This window comes from Falco cherrug, chromosome Z, assembly GCF_023634085.1.
Source record: "Falco cherrug isolate bFalChe1 chromosome Z, bFalChe1.pri, whole genome shotgun sequence".
In the NCBI taxonomy this organism is placed as follows: Eukaryota; Metazoa; Chordata; class Aves; order Falconiformes; family Falconidae; genus Falco; species Falco cherrug.
Window position 1 is genome coordinate 56,992,845 of NC_073720.1, and position 19,633 is coordinate 57,012,477.

Below are 19,633 nucleotides of genomic sequence, written 5' to 3' on the forward strand. Positions count from 1 at the left end.
TATTTTAATACTGAAACTAGGCTAGACACAAAAGGGTTCCATCATTTAAAATGGAAAGCTTTCACCTTTCATTTACAAGAAGTTTCCTGATAATAGAAGGCAAACATGAAAACAAGCTTTTTAACACCTGTCTGTGAATTAGGCTATGGGGTTAACGACTGATACAAGCCTAGGAAAAAAGTTTTTAGCATTTTAGAACTTTCTAAAGCTTTAAGATGTGCTCAGCAGGACATTTGAGATGAAGAACAAAGTCTCACTTCACAGGTGAGCACCAAGTTTGAGTACTCTTCACCCTCTTGTATTTACTTTTAATGAAGTTGCTGAGAGCTTTATGAGGTTCACCTGGTTTAGTCTGGCACATTGCTACAGCTTTTTAATAGCTTTGATACACTGATATTTATGGACAGTCACAGCTTGATACAAAGTAGTTTTCCCACTTATCTTTAGCAAAGTGGCTTGTTTCAAGTAGTCCGAAATTCACACATAAAGTCAGACTTGTACCTAGTAAGTTCATATTTGTTGGAGGTCTTAACAATTCAGAAGACTAGCTCTGCTCACGCCATTTTATTTGCTTACATTTCTCTTCTCACCCAAGCCTTGTGTTTGGGGTTTTTTTTATATAACCAGAAGTATTTTGCCCATTACTAGAAGAAACTCCAAATATGTTTGATAGTTGGAAGAGTATCAACTTTATTGGAAGCAGAAATCTTCAAAACTGATTATGAATCAATTTACAAATTATTTGCAAGATTGAAAGTTGACTGTCTTTCTGTGACATTCCTTTGTCATATGTCACAGGAAGCTTGACATAAAAATACACAAGTTATTAGACATAAAAATACACAAGTTATTAAACTTTCTTTAGCTTTACTGTTCACAGATCTTGCGATTTTCACAAGTCACCTAAACACTTCTCTCTTCCCCTTTTCCCACTTGATCCCACTGTGCTATGAGCAAGCCTGATGGCCAGCACATGCTGACCGACCAGCTGGCAAGTGCGTTCTTCTTGCACTTCTTCACTTGAGGCAATAATTTAGATCCCTCTCTACCCAGCTGGAAGTTTCCATGAAGTCCACAAAACAGTTTCCTTCATGACCCTCTGACCAAATCAGCTAACTGGTTCAACAGGTGGTGATCACAAACAGGGGCAAAAAGACAGACAGGTAGACTAACAGCACAGACATGACGACCTCTTAGAAGTCTAAAACCACTTTTTATTTGCAAGTCTACAACCACTTCTTATTTGCAAGTCTACTTTGATTTCTTAAACCTTCAGCATTCACCACACTTCCAGTACTAGAAGTCTAAACTTTCTAGCACAGAGGGGACTTTTTGAACTTAACACTGCTCTAGTAGAATGAGAATCTAATTCCACCCCTCCAAGCCACCCTATGGATGCAGGCAAGTTCTAATCAAGCTTTTCCAAATACAGGAAGAGTCTAGCATTCAACATTAGAGGACCAATTTTTTTAATCAAAAAAACAGCTGGAAAACTGTATTTTCACTTCAAAACACAAAATCAAAGTTAACCCTTTCAGCTATACTGCTCTGACAGCTCTAAAGCAAAAAATCAAGTACTCCGTATTAAAAATTAATATGAACAGCCCACTGCTCCACCTTTATAGACAGCTTAGTTAGGGTTTTATACAACACATTTTATGCATGTGCACCTTGCACTTTATAGGCAGCAGCTTTATTTTAACATTCTAGTCCAATGTTTCAGCTTTTGACATTTCAAATATTTCTTTTTCCCTCAAAAGAGTACTACTATTCTGTTGGATGCTGATATGGTTTTAATACTATTTAAGCTTTACTATGTAAGGCACATACAAGATCATTACAATTCTTAGCTGAAGCAATATGAATGTAACAAGCAGATTAAGCACCTGTAAGAAAGCATGTCCAGTCCTCCTATGGTCTGCTTGCTAGCCAGGAAGCTTTGGCACCAAGTTCAAATATAAAGCAGCTATAGTAAACAAAATATACATAGCCAAGAATAACTGAAATGAGCAAGCGCTTACCTTGACTCCCCGCTACTGTTTCTTATGCTTTCTTCATCACTGTGCCCATTCATTGTAATTATTAAGAAGTTTAAAAGCTAAACGGAAGTCCACTCAAGTCACGAGGTGGATATCGAGAATCCACTTCTTGGTATTCTGTACGTTTTCCAGGTGATTTGTTTGCTCTAGTGTTCTCGGCAGGTATGCAAGGTTTCTCCTAAAATACCTAAAATAGTAAAGGAAAACACTGACACAATTTGAAAGTATTTCCCAAGTAAAAATGATACCAAAAATAACCCAGTCTTTCGCTAACAGTGAACCATGTTTGATGTCGTGTTTTTAACTCTAAAATAGCTTTTTGTATGTTACCTGTTCACGGTTCATCATTTTATCATAATTTTTTCCCTGGGGAAAAAAAAAACAAACAATTAAACTCTTTCCCGATGTCTGCAGAAATGGGGGGGGGGGGGGGGACGACGACAACGACACAGGATGGGGGGACACGGAAGATGGAATCTTCTCCAGAGAAGCAGTCTTTTTATTACTTATATTTTTAAAAAACTTGGAAGAACTAAATGAAATACACAAAATGCAAGAGAGGAAAGACCTGACTAGCTTTCTGTTCGACTGCAATTAGGTCCCAGCAAAAAGGCCATTATGTTTCTTTATGCAACTTCTCATTGATGGTGTTATAAAGATGGCAATTTCTACTGAACCACTAGCTACAGAATAGGAAATGTTATGGGAATTGCAACCTCTTTAGCATTGTAAGGTGAGAAAAACAGTTTACTCCATGACTACACCGTACCTTGCAGCTTAACTTTCGCCATAGCACTGACTTCAGGACAAAGTAGATCTAAATCTTAAAAGAAAAACTGCCTATGTGAACATATAGGTAAAACCCATAGATATTAATGTTCTGCTAAGATCTGCTTAGTAAAATGTATTTCATGCACAAAACATTGTGGAAGCATTTCCAGATACACACATAATGCTTACATCCAGTTGTGAGTAGAGGCAGGAAGATAAAGACTGTCCCGTTTAAAATAGGTGTCTCCACTAAATCAGACAAGCAAGATCCCACAGATGGAATGATCGTTATTTCACATACAAGAGCATCTCAAATCGGATCACTGCAGTATCCGAGGCCGCTAGAGAAAGTTTAGACTCACGGTAAATGGCCTGCAAACATAAACTCACTGATAATCTAAACTCACTGATAATCGGATAAAGAGCAACGCGTCTCACAGATTTAGCGGTGTGAAAGCGGCCAGGGGCTCGCCCGCGGCCCGCCCGCCCCGAGGCGTCTCCTCTAATTAAACATCCCAATGCAGAGCCCACCGGGTGGCGGTGCGGGGGCAGCCTCGCTCCGGGCTGGGTTTCAAACGCCCTGCGCTCAGGCACCATCTCAGACACCCGGGCCGCTCCAGCCGGCAAACAAAGGCGATGCGGGAGGGGAAAGCGATAGGAAGGCGCCCTGCAGCCCCGAGGGGCGGCGAATCGAGGCCGGGGACGCAGCGGCCAGGGCGGTGAGCCGGCCGGCTCCTCACGGCCTGACCGCAAGGCCGCGCTCCGCGCCGCCCGGCACCGTGCTCCCCGCCGCTGGGCGGCCCTCCCGCGCCGCCGGGCAGCCCCTCGCCGCCAGGCCCGGCACCCCCTGGGCCCCGGGAAGTACCCCGAGGGGCGGCGAAACTTTCTCCCTGCCGCCCGGCTCCTGCTGTACGGCGAACCTCCCAGCGCTGGCCGCCCGCACCGCGCTCCCGCGGCCGCTGTCCCTGTGCCTGCCCCAAGGCGCTCCCGCGGCACCCGGGCCGGGGCTGCCCTCCGCCGCCGGGGACGGCCCTCCCTCGCGGCGCGGCCTGTACAGCCGCCGCTCACGACCAAAGCTCCCTGGCAGCGTCTCGGCGGCCGCCGCTGTCCTCCATGCTCGCTTCCCCCGGCGCCCCCCATGGCCAGAGGAAAGCCACGGCCGCTCTCCTGCCTCCCGGGCGGCTCGACACTGGCTCCCCCCGCAGGAGCTAGCGAGAGCGGCTCGGCTCCGGCCGCCCGCCGCGGCCCTCGCGGCTCCCTCCCTCCGCGGAAAACAGCGAGCGAGCCCAAGAACCCAGCCCCGCGCCGGGCATCCAGCCCCCGCCGGCCGACAGCGGCTCCCGGGCCCCATCTCCTCAGCACCACCCGCCTCCCCCTTCCATCTTCGGAAGCCGCACAACTCCCGGCCGGCGAAAGAGCGAGGAGCCATGGCGGGCCTCTGCCTACCTCCGTGCACCCGGCCTTCGCAGGATCGCCCCGGCCCGAGACGGCGCTACGCCCCGCGAGGAGGTTCGTGCCGCAGCCCAGGGTCGGGGGCAGCTCCTGCGGCTGCGGCGGGGCCTGGGACGCCACTCCTGCCGCTGGCCGCCGGCTCCTCAGCCCCGCACGACGGGCTCGCCCGCTGGCTCGAACAATGAGGCCCCGAACCGGGCAGGGAGAGGCGCACGGAAAACCAGAGTGGGCGCTACGCTGCTCTGCTCTGCCACCGCTTCTTAAGTCCTCCCGACCGCCGCCATCACGCTGCCACTCCGCGCAGCCTCTCCCTCCCTCGGTCGGATGGAAACCCCGGGCGTGATGTCAGCCCTGCGCCCTGGGACCGACCGGCAAGAGAGGGAGGAGCCACGGCTGGGGGCGAGGGCCGCGCCGACGGGCCGCGCACAGGGGGGCGGCCGAGGTAGGATGGGCCGCTGGCGGCGTTGGGGCCCGGCCGCGCTGCCCGCAGCGCCCCCCTGCCTGCCTGCCGCACGGAGTGGGCGCGGGGGCCGCTCCCGTCCCCGGGGAAGGCGCAGGGCGCGGCTCGGCCCGGAGGGGCGCCATGACCGGAGCGCCGCGGCCGCGAGTCCGGCGCGGGCCGCCCATTGCCGTTCGGCGGAGCGTGGGCTTTTTGTTTGCGCTGGCGTTTTCGGTGTAAAATCACAGCCCGGCGACGAACACGGCGACATTACTTAGCCTGGCTACACAGTTACAAGCGGCACCGGGGCGTATTTAGGAAGGCTTGGCGCGCTGCTGCTGGGAAGACATTTGTTTCCGTGAGGACTGTCCCCTGGCCGGGGACTGGTTGTCTTCCATTCCAGAGCCCGACGCCCGCTGTTTTCGAAGTGATTAACGCCAGCCGTTTGCTTAACGTGCTTCGCGTACTTAACGGGGGGGGGGGGGAAGCACCGCACGAGAAGGAAAGTCATGTAAGTTGTACGTCCAAATGTTCCCAGAGTGGCAAAGGACAGTGGTGGCAGCTGAGTGACAGTGTGCTGTAAACAGCACAACACCACAGCCAGACACCGTGTTGGAAAGGAAGCGATTTACCTGCCTGCTGCCCCTCACAGGCACTGGTGTGTGGTCATCCTTCATCGCTGTACAGGAGGACTGTGGGGTCACTGCTGACCAACATCTAACACCAGACCTTCAGACATTCACTTGTTAGAAGCCCACAAGAGTGAGAGAGGCCGGTATTGTCATGAAAACGCAGTTTGCTCATCAAGAAAGGGAAGCTTGAAGGAAGCGAGTCAAGTGTGTGGGCAAAGTGAAGGCAGGTGGTTGCAGTAGCTGTCAAGTCAAGGTTGAGGAGCTGTGCTGGCCAGGAGCCAACGTCTGAGCCACAGTCAGTCAGCTGGAGACCTCTCGGGCCTGTTGCTCGCCTCATGGTTGCTCTTCCATGGTGAGCAAAGCTGGTTGCCTCAGTGCTTGGTGGAGAGTGTGCAGCTAGCATACTTGCCAGTCTTCAGCCAGGCTGCTGGGCTTTCCTGGAGCTGTGCCTTCAGCCCACCAGGAGGGCTGTGGGATTAGCTGCCATGCACAGCAGGTGTCTGAGGAGCAGCGGAGGCTACACGGGGAGGGGCGGGAAACACTAGCTCAGCTCTCAAGCACCATTTAGGAAAGTACCCCAAAATCTCAGTCGTTCATAGCATAGAATAATTTTTCCACCTTGGGTTAAAAAAATGTACCAGGAATTGCTCAGAGAAGAAAACAGCTTCAAAGTTTACAAGCAGGTTGTATTACACTCTGTTCCCTATTGAAGCACTTGTTTGCTAGGTCAGCTAAAGGGAAAATATGTTATTGTGATAGACGAGAACACTGCAAGATCAATGGACCGAGGTTTAAATTCAAGAGTGTCAAAGTGAGAGTCACTGTTTAAATTAAGGTAATTAATAACAAAACATTTTACCATGGATTGTTCAGACTCTAATGGAGGGATTTTTATTACTGTTCTGGATTTGTTAATTTTAAGGAAAGAAACAGTAGAAAGCCACTGCCTTGTTCAACCAGAAGGGGTAAGCCTTAGGCAGAAATTGTGGACTGAAACAGTTACCTGCAGCACGCAGGAGATAAGACCAATTTGATAAGAATTCTGATACTTACTAGGTGTTAGGTGTACAAATGATGTGACTTACACACATTAATAGCTTGAGTTACAGCGATAAACATCAGTTTTCGTTGGGTTTTAGAGCTGGTTGCAAAATTCCCATAGGTCAGTATACATATGTAAATACATACTTTACAGCTTTAATATTAATATTATCCACAGAATCAACAAAACCAATAATAAAGCAAAAAGGAAACACGTGCATTTAGCATCCCTTTCCGTTTACAGAATCTGTTTTACAAACTGCTACACTTTGTCTAGCCAGAGTTATGTAAAAAATGCTCAGGGAAAAGAAGAGACACAAGAACAACAACAACAAAAAAAAAAAAAAAAAAAGAAAAAAGAAAAAGAAAACTGAATAAATTCCAGCAATTCCTGTTGCTTAGCTACAGAACACACTTAATTCTTATTAACCATCCAAAAAGCTAAACATAGTTAGCTGAATTCCTCTGTTATTGCTATCCTGTCTTCAAATTCCTAATTATTCACAGAGATACTGTGAATTTCATCCTTTTCCTTGTTTCTTCTCCTTCCTACGCCTCTGTAAGAATCATGTATAGAAAATAGTTTTATTCTGCTAGAAAATATCTTTCCAGGCTGCTGCTTTGAGTTATGTGCATAATTTCATTTTGATACATGCTGATGTTTAATCCATAGTAACATCAAAAATACTGATCAACTTCTGCTAATGAAAGTAAAGTAGTACTCCCATAAGTCCAATAAGTTGGTTTAGCCATTAGTACAGGAAGTAACAAAAACTACCTATTTTTCAGGAAAATGATTGAGGGAGAAAGTCCAGTTATGCATGGCAACTACTACTTTGTCTGTTCATGGTTAGTTACTTTTGTGACAGTTTCTACATGTAAATATCGTTCACACTGCACATACACTGTTTCCTTTGCAGGTTAAGGCCCCAAATCTTCAAACATTTTAAATATGAGCACAATTTCCTGGCATTCTTCCAAGAGTTTAGGGCCTTAGCTTCACTTGATGGTCATATTCTGCAAGATTGTCTGCGTGGTAGGAAGGTATGACTATACTTATATTTTAATAGCTTATTTTAGCTATCAAAAGAAACTTCCTGTAAACTTATGACAGAATGAGCATTAGCATAAATTAATAATCAGTCAGTGCTAGAGAATTTTACCAACAGTACTATCAAGACTGCACAATTGTTGTCATGTATGGTCCCATTTGCAGATGCACAGCACCTCTGTTCTCTTCACAGTTACATGCAACCCAGCATGTCGGATGTCCTTGGGCTGTGCAGCCTTGTGGTTGCTAGAAGGTTCTGGAGTGGGCAGTGCTGTTTTAGATTAATTGATACACACATACTTGCACCTGCTGTGAACACCCTTTTGCCAGAAAGGCATTTATCTGTAAACTTTACTATGAGTTACTATTGGGCAGTCTTTTGCTCCTCTGCCCCACCCTAGGACTTAAACACCAATAGCTTCCATATCCAAATTAATAAGGTTAAACCTACCTCCTTTCCAATAAGTATCAATCCTTAGCTTTTTTTACAGTTGCATAATTTAGTTAGAGGTGTGAGACATCTTTCTGCTTTGTGTTTGCATCAGAAATGCCAGCCTGTGTGCTCACTGATATGAATTGTTTCCTGAACAGAACTACTAGCCTACACTTTGCAACCCAGGAGATAGCTCCCATTCCCTGAGTCTTCTAAGTATGTCCCAAGATGTTGTTCTCTAGGATGTACCTGCACACACCCTTTTGTTTGTTTTGAGAAATGAAAGTGTCTCACATTTGGTAACCTCACTGTAATATGAAGCAGGCTTAAGATTCAAGCAGAATAAATTTCTGCTTCAAGAGGATACAAATGAACTCCTAATTACAAAACTTGGAAGAAATCTATTTTTTAAGTTATATTTTACTTAATAGCCTTCTTGGCTTCTTCGGTTTCCTTCACCTCAGTTCTTTTGGTCAAGTTTCTCAGCTGCCTTAAGAGATCTGCTTTGACGGTGTGGTTTCACAATTGTTTAAATTAACTGGAGTTATGGCTGCTGTGATCCCATCCTCTTGTCTGCCATACCAGCCAAAAGCTAGTCCCACTCAGAAATGATTGTTTTCTGGCCACTTCTTCTGAACTAGGTCACCACGCAGCTGCACATGCAGTGATTCTTGTGCAGTAAGATAGCAGCAATTGCTTCTCAAAGTGGTTATAAATTGCTGCCACAGAATCTGGAGATCTTTCTTCACATCCCTGTGAGAGAAGGGTTTTTCTTTCATATTGGAACTTGTTTGTATTGTGTCTTTAACCAATTCCTTCTTTCCCAGATGGCATCGTAAAGTATACATGGCATTCCTATCTTAGCAGCATTTCACACCATGAGTAATACTGATTTCTGTTACATGCAGGTTTTGGTCAAAGGACAAATACATGTGATGCCCAACATTGTAAGGACAGATGGACAAAGCTTTTCATTATTACAGAAAAGCTATCACCCATGGGAATAAGCAGTCTTATTCTGAAACTGTATTACAGGTGTCTGGCATCTGAGCATGCTTCCAGGATGTGTGTGAGACTATTAATTGTGCCTAAGGTGCCACTGATTTACCCCACCCTTATCCTCCTGGGTGTTCTTGAGTTGGATTTGTGCTTGTAGACAAAATATGATAAATACACAATCCAATTTAGGTGCACTGTTACAGAACTAACACAATTGATTTCAATGTCTATGTTTTCAGGTTATTTACCTGAACATCCCTTTTTAACAGTGGTAGTCGTTCATGTTTATCACGTATCTTATGTTAAAGGAAAGGTTTATTCCTGTTCTATTTTTAGCATTAGGAGATCTTCTGGACAAAGAAGCTATTTCCTTTTCAAACTAGTGAAGCCTTAAATACTGAATCTAGCAGTCTTTACTGAGGGAAGACAGACAGAAAAAGTATCCTTGACGTTTAACTACACACTAAGTTATGTATTGGTTTCTTCCCTTCTTTCTAAACTCCCCCACCATGCTTAGTACTTTGATTTTTCTCCTTCTATGCTTCAATTAATTCTAAAACATGTCCTGAAGAGCTCATAGATTACAATACTATATATCATACACCAGCAAAGATTTTCTCCTCAGTAGATGTTACACACAGCAGGTGTAGTCTAGTTTACATGCTTTTCATTCATTTTGTACCTCTACTGTTATTCCATTTCATTTTGCATTCTCCCTTCTTCTAAGAAGCCATCAATAGCAATTTATGTAGGACACTAGTCATTATCCTGTCACTTAAATACTACATCTTTCTTGTTTTTTTTTTCTTTATTCCTCCTAGCTCTTTTATTTACCACACCCAAAAAACCCTTCTAACTTACCTCCCATCCTCACTTGGGACTCTATCAACCAGCCAGTTGCACAATGCTCAAGATTAAGAAGATTAAGATTTAGAAAAAAGCCAAAGGTGATGAAAATTCACTTCTTTTATAGATTTCTAAAAGAAAAAAAGATTCAGTTCTAGGAGGAAAAAGCTGGTCTAAATTCTTTATGTAGGTACGTGAGCTTCAGGTAAATGATTTTCTAGTTAAAACAGAATTAACAACTTCAACTGATAAAAGTCTATAAAAATTTAACTAAATGAGTTTGATTAAATTGAACAACATACTGATAATTGGGCAAGTATGGTTCAAGGACCTCATATACAGTACAATTACATCAACTTTTTACAAATTTCTGCCTGCTCTGGACAGAGTATCTGTATGTGTTTGGAATACCTGTACAGAAACATTGGATCAGTACATTGGCTGAATGTTTTGCTGAAGAGATCAAAGTAGTAATTAAAACAGTGCCATTTAAATGGTTTTAATGAGGCATCAAAGTTAACATTCATCAGGACGGCTGAGAAAAATTTAAACTTTCCTTCTAAAGTTTTTCTTCTACTGTTTTTTTTGGTTGGTCTAAATTGCCAGTGATTTGTTGGAAGCATTAGTTCTCTCTAAAAGCATCTGCAGGGTGTATTATAAGCATGTGTTATAAGCATGATGTCTGTTAGTGTTTTCATCTCAATATTTAGGTAGAGAAACTGAGATTGAAATAAACTTTTTTCTTTTTCCTCCCTCTTAAACAATAACCCTTGGTATTTTCAAGACAGACAAACCTGTGTCTCTTTCTTTAGTAAACTGCTTTAGACTATGTTTTCAAATAGGAGAAAGAAATTAATTCCTGGAGGCTTGCTTAATCACAGTAAGCACTTAGGTGTTTATGGATAAAAATAATAAATCTAGCATACAGAGTTAAAGAAGCAACTTACAATAATGATCCTTCAAGCCACAAGCAGTCCTTGTATAAAGAATTGCCAGATGATAGTTTTAAACATGGCTGTTTTCTTGTTATCATACCTTTTATATAGCCTTTTTTTCTTTCAAGGCAGAATGTTCATATACATAGCAATTATTTCAGAGGATTTGTAAAATAAATGAAGAACTCTTTTACTGAGAAGAAGAGGAGCTTTTCATGCAGTCAGTTCTACATGTTTAATTTCTTTAGTCGTGCTTTGGAATCCGGTAATGAAAAAAGTAGACTGTTTTCTTGTAATTGTCTTTGATATCTTCATTCAGTGATGATATTGCCAGTCTTCAGGGTCCTATAATTTTATTGTGTCTGGAAAGAGAAGGACATTTTCTCATATCAATAGAACGTGGATGGCCGTGCTTTGTATGAATTTATTTATCTTTGGCCTATGTTTCCAGTTCTTCCCTATCTGTTTTCAACAGTCACAGATTGTTCTGTTCATGAAGGTGCAATTACAGCTGTCCCTGAAATTAATAAAAGTTGTAGCCTTAACCCATGTCCATCCATATTAGGAACCTGATAGGTTTAGGTCTGTGCGTTGTTTGGTCTTGGCTTTTTTGGTGTCTTTTTTTTGTTGTTGTTGCGTGGGGTTTTGGGGGACAGCCTCTCAAAAGCTGAGAGGGTAGACATACAAAAGATCAAGTTCTTGCTATTTTAATTTGGGAATCTAGTAAAGCCTTCTTTGTTGCTGATGGTAGAAAGCACTAACTGTTCTAACAATTACCTTTAATAAGTTCTGGTTTATAGCTACACGGTAACTTAAAGAAAACCTTTTAAAGCCAAAATAAATACCCAAGTGAAATGAATAAGTCCCTGTAAAGATGTATGTTTGAAATAGCCTATACTTCAACTAGCAGGCTTTTTGGCGCACTACTTAAGGCTGGATCTAAATATGGTAAAGCCTGATCTTAGATGGGTAGGTAACATGACTGAAGCTTTTATAAATGGACCAATATCTTTCTAGTATACTAACTCTCACTTGGAGGCTCTGATATGATTTGTTTTCAAATGCTCTCACTTTTGAAGTGATTATATTCATAATTAACTGATTCTGCTAAGTGTTCTAAATATGCTTTCTAGTTCTAATTTTAGATGCAAATTAGTTCATAAAAACTAACAAGTCTTTGGCATATCTAAGTTTGGGGCAAGATCAGAGGAATCAAAAGAAGCTGAAGAGAAGTGGAGACCAACAGTCAGCTAAATAAAACTCATTGCAGAATATTATAATCTCCAAGCTTTACTGAGGCTACTCGGTTTGCATGTGATAATCATCACCCTAGGCAGCCTAGTAATACCTTGTCTGTAGCTGTCCAAGGCCTTGACACTGTGATTGTGTTCCCTGGTCCTGTACACGAGAGCAGTTCCAATGTGCGTGGCAAGCCATTGCTGAGCAACAGCAGCATGTCCAAACTATGTTTCCACTTGCCACCATTTTTCCTTTAGGACAGGTTGTGCTTTCTTGCAATGTTCAGAGTGCTTCAGTTACCCAGGAAAGTATATGGGTTAAGTAGCAGCATCCAAGATGGGAAACAGCTTATTTTGGTTCTTGCCTATTGCCTTGAAAATCAGTACCTTATTTCAAAAGGGCACTTCAGTTTTAAAATCATTCAGGCTTTGAATGTAAAACCGGAGCCGGCTGTTTTTAGAACAGAAAACAATGACATGAGCAGACCCAGCCATAAACACACCAGCTAGTAGATACCTTTTTCTTGTTTACAGAGTGAGACTTGTTACCTTTGCTGCAGGTTCACGCTGTACCTGGCAGTCTCCAAGTACTTGAAAGAAGAAAAACAAGTGTTCCAGGAACAAGTAGCTAAGATCTTTATTCTTGCAAAAGTGTACACCTATATAGCAATATCTTAATCTCTATTATGTTCCCTGACCTTTCCCACTCTTTAGCACCTCAAGTTTCTTTTCAAGTCCAGTAACTGTGCTGTACTGTGGGGTGAAGCAGGAGAAAGGCAGGAGGAACTGATTTGGTTTTGTTGGATACCAGCAAATAACAGATAACAGGGGCCTTCATTTAGACCTCTGTTTGTAACCATAGACTTTATTTTTTCAGGGCCCCAGCACTTTTGATAGGCCTGGCTGAACTTGCTAGCTGATTTCAAAAGTTATTGCAGAAGAAGGTAGGGAATGAAAAAGTAAACAGAGCCAAAGCAACCATATGTTTTTTTCATTGGGAAGCTCTACTAGAAGGAGAGTGCCAATAATGTGTGGGAAAGAAACTAGCCAGTCTTTCGAAGACTCTCTCTACTGCTGACTTGCAAAACACCCCTAAAAATCTTAAGCTTGAAGTTCGTTAATATGCTTCTTGAACAATCAAAAAATGTCATCTCCTACATGTAGATTTAAGCCATCATAAGTCTGTTCTAGAGAGCTGTTATACTATTCTAGGGTAGATCAGCTTTTTCAGGATTTGCAACAGTAATAGACAGGTCTTGTTCATCTGGCCTTTTTCTTGCTTTGCTGTTTGCATGCTAGTATATCTTGAACTTGTAGTGGTCTCCTTCCCTATCAGTCCTCCCAAATTCAGCTAGTTGGCCAGCTGGCCTTGGTTGGTAGAGCATTGGCCAGACACACATTCCAGGTGAAGTGCCACAGCAAAAGGCATGGTACTAGGCAATCATCAGGGAATTGCTTAATGAAATCCCATAATAAGGCATTTTTTGTGCTGTGGGCCCTCCTCTGTAAATATGTATTATTGGGAACTTGCTTTTCTTTTGCTAAGCATTATTGTTTTGTGACCTTATGCATAAAATGCCTATTCTTTGTATCATGTCACTGTAGCCTTAGATTTTATAATTCACTGGAAGTTAAGAAGCATAAAGTGACATAACAATATGCCACTATATATAACACTGTATTTACACTTTGAACTTTTGTTTGCATGGCTGTTTCAGTCAAAAGCCTACCCTACTCATGTCCCAACCTGACAAAGTTTACACTACAAACATTTACAAATGCAGGTGTTTGAATCTTCACCTCAGCTATGAGAAGACTACTCTTATGCATCAATATTAACAACCAATACATGTGTACACTATTATAATTATTATACTATTATAGCAAAACCTTGGACATTATGCCTCTTACATACTGGAGTAATGCAGTCTTCTCACTAGAGCAACTGAAATCATGTATTGCCTTAGAATTGGTCCAAGTTGTATAAGACTCTTTTATCCCCCTCTCGGTTTTGCCAATATAGTGGGTAGGTCATGCTAGGAGTTACGCTAATAAATAGTCTTTTAGTACTTCAGTACTTTTACGTGTAAATAAGTTTACAAAGAGGAACGGAGTGTTTTCAGTGTTTGAGTCTTCAGTTTAGACTAGCTCTGAGAGGAGTGGATAACTGATTATACTTCGAACATGCAGAAGTTCAGTTCAAAGAGAAGATTTATTGCTAACCCTACTGCTTATGGAAAAAATAGACCAAAGAAGTTGAGTAAATCATATGAAAACTGCTTCTTCCCATAATTAAAGGGAGGGTAAACAGGAGCTCTGTCTGAAAAAGGAATCATCCTTCTGTACTTAACCATATAACATACAAAACATACAGAGGTTTATTGAAATGGCCTGCACTATATTGCTGTATAAAACAGCAACAATTGGGGTTAGACCCATGACTTGCTCTTTGACATCAAGAATGGTGAAAAGCAATGACTTTGAAGCTGAGAAGAGTCACAACAAATGCAAAATATATTAATACCTTCAAAGCATTTTTACTGTCATTAAGGATTTGATCCTCAAAATATTCCTGTGAGGCAGTGTTATCCCAGGTTGTATTAAGAAAATGAAGGCTAAAAGTACTTACACAATAAATGAATTAAAATGATACAAAAGCAGCAGAAGAAAACAAGCCATAGGATCATAGAATCATTTAGGTTGGAAAAGACCTTTGAGATCATCAAGTCCAACCTTCAACCCAGGACTGCCAAGTCCATCACTACACCATGTCCCTAAGCACCACATCTATGCATCTTTTAAACACCACCAGGGATGGGATGGTGGTTCCACCTCCCTGGGCATCCTGTTCCAATGCCACATCACCCCTTCCATGAAGAATTTTTTCCTGGTATCTAATCTAAACCTCCCCTGGCATAACTTGAGGGTGTTTCCTCTTGTCCTGTTGCTAGTTACCTGGGGTAAGAGACCTACCCGCACCTGCCTACAGCCTCCTGTCAGGTAGTTGTAGAAAGCAGTAAGGTCTCTCCTGAGCCTTCTCTTCTCCAGACTGAACAACCCCAGTTCCTTCAGCTGCTCCTTATAAGACTTGTGCTCCAGACCCTTCACCAGCTTCATTGCCCCTCTCTGGACACGCTCCAGCACCTCTACATCCCTCTTGTAGTGAGGGGCCTAAAACTGAACACAGTATTCAAGGTGTAGCTTCACCAGTGCTGAGTACAGAGGGACAATCACTTCTTTGGTCCTGCTGGCCACAGTCTTTCAGATAAAAGCCAGGATGTTATTGGCCTTCATGGCCACCTGGGCACACAGCTATCCATCAGCTAGCACCCCAGGTCCTTTTCTGTGAGGCAGCTTTCCAACCACTCCTCTCCAAGCCTGTAGCACTGTGTGCGGTTGTTGTGACCCAAGTACAGGACCTGACATTTCTCCTTGTTGAACTCCATACAATTGGCCTTGGCCCATCAATCCAACCTGTCCAGATCCCTCTGCAAAGCCTTCCTGCCCTCAAGCAGCTCAACACTCCGCCTAAAACTGCTGTTGTCTGCAAACTTACTGAGGGTGTGCTCAATTCCCTTGTCCAGATCATTGATAAAGATATTAAACAGAACTGGCCCCACAGTACAGAGCTCTGGGGAACACCACTTGTGACTGACCACCAGCTGGATGTAACTCCAGTCACCACAATTCTTTGGGCCTGGCCACTGAGCCAGTTTTTTATCCAGCATGGAGTACAGTCATCTGAGCCATTGGCAGCCAGTTTCTCCAGGAGAACGCTGTGGGAGATTGTGTCAAAGGCTTTACTAAGGTCCAGGGAAATGACATCCTCGGGATTTCCCTCATACACTAGATGGGTCATCTTGCCATAGAAGATCAGATTTGTCAAGCAGGACCTGCCTTTCATAACCCCGTGCTGCCTGGGTCTGAGCCCCCAGTTGTCCTGCATGTGCCATGTGATAGCGCTCAGGATGATCTGATCCAAAATATTCCCTGGCACCAAGTCCAAGTGACAGGCCTGTAGTTCCCCAGATCCTCCTTCCTGCCCTCCTTGTAGACGGGTGTCACACTGGGTAACCTCCAGCCTTCTGGGACCTCCCCAGTTAGCCAGGACTGTTGGTAAATGATGGAGTGGCCTGGCCTCCACCAGCTCCCTCAGTACCCTCAGGTGAATCCCATCTGACCCCATGGACTTGTCCATGTCTAACTGGAGCAGCAGGTCACTGACAGTTTCCTCCTGGACTGTGGGGACTTGATTATCCTCCTCCTCATCCCTGCCCCCCCCCCCAGGTCAGGGGACTGAGTACTCAGAGGAAAGCTGCTCTTAGTATTAAAGACTAAGACAAAGAAGGCATTAAGCCTTTTCCTCACCCTTTGTGGCAATGTTCCATGCCACATCCAATAAAGGATGAAGATTACTCCTTTTGTTTCTCATGTATTTGTAAAAACTGGTTTTGTTATATTTTGTGGCAGTGTGTTCTAGCCGGGCTTTTGCCTCTCTAATCTTCACCCTGCATAACCTTGTGACATCTCTGCAGCTCTCCAGATCTGCCTGCCCCTCCTTCCAAAGGCGGTAAACTCTCCTTTTTTCTCTGAATTCCAACAAAACCTCTCTGTTCAGCCAAGCCAGCCTTGTTCCCTCGCCAGCTTGTCTTCTGGCAGATGGGGACGGCCTACTCCTGCGCCTTTAAGACTGCCTTCTTGAGCAATGTCCAGCCTTCCTGGACCCCTTGGCCCTTCAGGAGTGTCTGCCAAGGGACTATCAACCAGACTCTTAAACAGGCCAAAGAATGTCAAGGTGGTGGTTCTGCTTACTCCTCTCTTTACTTCTTTGAGAATCGAAAACTGTCATCTCATGATCGCTGTGCCCAAGGTGTCTTGCAACCACCACATCACCCACCAGTCCTTCTTTCTTTGTAAACAGCAGGTCCAGTGGGCATCCCCCCTGGCTGGCTCACTGACCAGCTATGTCAGTGTCTGTCTTCCACATACTCCAGAAATCTACAAAATGTTAACCTGTTGGGACTTTACAGCAAGACACTGAAGATGTAGCAGTCTCTGACTGCATCTATTTTCTCAATACATTAATTGCATAATTCATTAATTTGAATTAAGAAAAGGCAATGAGACCTCAGATTTTTGAGGCCTTGTCTGAGACAGTTCATCAACATATTAAAATGTGAATCTCTGTCTTAGGGTCTTACCTACAAACTGGGATAAAAGTTCTTTCTGAAGTTATCAACACCAAGTTTTAGTATTTCTACCAAGAGATTATGGAAGTTAATGACTGTAGAGCTGAGAACTCTAGCAGGAAGAAACACCTTAGTGCTAGGAATCTGCTAACTGAGGTAGGAGAGGGCTCGGTCAACCCTAAAGCCCAAAGAAACGTAAGAGTAATACCTTTGCTGTCAGGCTATCATTTAAGACTCCACTGTCCACTCACAAGAAGTAAGGAAATGAAAAGAGAGGATTTGCATGATGTGCTAGAAAATATCAAACCACATGTGAGAGCACGAGCAGAAAAGATAAAGTTCTGTGAGCTCATGGCAGGTGTGAACTGGAGGCAAATTAGAAAGCCTCATGAACTTGCGTAGAAGGTGACATGGCTAAGGAGAAATTGTAATGTGAATTTTAACATTTTATTTTTGTTTGTTTCTGCTACAACCTGCAATTTAAAGTAAATAAGTTATTTTGTCCTTATGACTTGTCTGTGAAGGGAACTGAATCCTTTTATCTTAATCTTCTGTTTTTCATGGTGACAAATTCCACTACATGTGGTGGGTCGGCTTTGGCTGCTGCTGCCGGGTGCACATGGAGCTGCTCTCTCTTGGTCCTTCTTGTTAGCAGAATGGTGAGAAAGTAAGATGAAAAGCTCATGGCTTGAGGTAAAGACAGGGAGATCACTTACTAATTACTGTCACGGGGGAACCAGAGTAGATTTGGGGAAAATTATTTTATTTCCAATTAAAATAGAGTTGAATGGTTAGAAACAAAATAAAATACCTAATCTGTTCTTTCATCCTCCTGCTTTTTTGCATCTCAACTTCACTCCTTCATTCCTGATTCCTCTACCTTCTCCCCCTGAGTGGAGCAGGGGAATGGGGAATGGGTGCTGGGATGTCTATTACAGCTCCTCTCTGCTACTCCTTCCTCCTCACACTCTTCCCCTGCTCCAGGTGGGTCCTCCCCATGGGATGCAGTCTGTCACAAACTGCTCTGACATGGGTTGTCCTATGGGCCACAGTTCCTTCAGGATAAATGTGCTGCAGCATGGGCTGTCCATGGGCTGCAAGAGAATAACAATTCCACTGAGGTTTCTCCCACAGGGTACAGGGGAATCTCTGCTCCAGTGTGTGAATCACCTTTTCACCTCTTTCACTGACCCTGGTTTCTGCAGTGCTGTTTCACATATATCTCACTCATCTCTTTAAACTGTTGTGCAGTGTTTCTTACATTTCTTCTCAGCTATGCCCTGTGTTGGGTCCATTGGAGCCACCTGGAACCAGCTGTGTCTGGCATGGGGCAGCCCTGGCCCCTCCTCACAGAGGCCACCTTGCAATCCACCCCAGCTACCAAAATGTTTCCTTGCACACCCAATACACTGAGATATTGGGTCACTTGCACAGTAATCAGAACTTCCATATCTCCAAAAGGTTTCATATTGCACTCCTACTTGAGCTGCTCAGGCTTCTTGAGAGTTGCTACTCCAAAATTCTGGTAATTATTTTTCTGGTGGTTGACAGTAGCTGGGTACGCATCCAGGTAATATCGGCACTGCTGAGCCTCAAAGGGAGTGTGTAGTATTTGTTCAAGGGTGATAGTGCTTCCAAGCAGAGCTTGAGAGACACAAGTCAGGATTGATTTTTGTCCCATGGAGGGCCATGAATTTCATGTGTATCAAGATGTGGGTTATGCAACAGACATTTAGCAATTAGATAAATCCTCCTTTCGATGGCCCTGACAAAGACATTTGCTGAGGTGCTCCTCCAATTCCTGAGGAAGTCCTAGTAAATTGCTAGCTGTGTGGCAAGGCTTTGAGGCATCTGAGGACTGCAAGTAAGGACACTACTGTATTGCAGGAAGTTGTGGTCTTAAATGTATAAAGCTGCACAGCAGCAGAAAGTGAGAGGTATGGAGCTGGCTGTGAACACAAGCTGTGCCCTGCCTGTATTTCTGTCAGAGGAGGCTGGGAACAACTGGCCCCTACCCGACTAACAGAACTTCCTGTCCTTCTTTAAGGCATACAAGATCTGGAGGGGATTGGCAGAAGGTTTCAACCTGTTTCAAACCTGAAAAAGACTCAGTGTTTGAAATTTAAAACAGTGTCCCAAAAGGACAAGAGTAAGGATCAAGAAACCATGTATTGTTTTATACATATTTTTGTAAGGTTGAGCATGTGCGCTTTAGTATGCTATTAAAGACAGCATGAGTAAAATTTTGTGTTGGGATAGTGGCAGATCAGATCCTAGACTTTTCAAATTAGGCATGCAAAATTGCTAGACATCATGTTTGAGTTTCTGCAGTATGGCTCTCCAGGTGCAGAACAGAAGTAAAAGCATTGCTGTACCTCAGAGAGATTTCATCAAGCTTAGTAAATTACTATGAAACAAGAAGATGCAATAATATTGTTTGTTAAAGAAAAGCCTCAGAGGAAACTAATGCCTTTATATTCATGGCAGGAGTGCATTTGGCCATACTGTGTTTTAAAATGAAGAATGTTCAGTGATACGGATACCAAATACTCCCCTGTATACTGGGTA

The 19,633-nt window shown here is 43.6% G+C and overlaps 1 protein-coding gene and 1 long non-coding RNA gene across 8 annotated transcripts in view; one reads left to right on the forward strand and one right to left on the reverse strand.

Moving 5' to 3' along the window:
• CHD1 (chromodomain helicase DNA binding protein 1) overlaps positions 1 to 4,578 on the reverse strand; it is a 61,001-nt gene extending 56,423 nt beyond the window's left edge. For 2 of the 7 annotated variants that reach the window (XM_055699867.1, XM_055699864.1), the window contains exons 1-2: positions 4,257 to 4,576; positions 2,022 to 2,226 (exon numbers count right to left, since the gene is read on the reverse strand). In XM_055699867.1, coding sequence (XP_055555842.1) covers positions 2,022 to 2,074 — 53 coding nt within the window. In that variant the 5' untranslated portion in view covers positions 2,075 to 2,226; positions 4,257 to 4,576. Of the gene's footprint in view, positions 1 to 2,021; positions 2,227 to 2,369; positions 2,406 to 2,999; positions 3,152 to 4,256 lie in introns of all 7 variants that reach the window. The other 5 variants (XM_055699868.1, XM_055699869.1, XM_055699866.1 and 2 more) reach the window with 4 other exon arrangements.
• Positions 4,579 to 4,631: 53 nt separating this feature from the next.
• Positions 4,632 to 19,633, forward strand: part of LOC129734777 (uncharacterized) — a 49,017-nt gene continuing 34,015 nt past the window's right edge. Inside the window, exon 1 of the long non-coding RNA XR_008730380.1 lies at positions 4,632 to 4,704. This is a non-coding gene — a long non-coding RNA (uncharacterized LOC129734777). The remainder of the gene's footprint in view (positions 4,705 to 19,633) is intronic.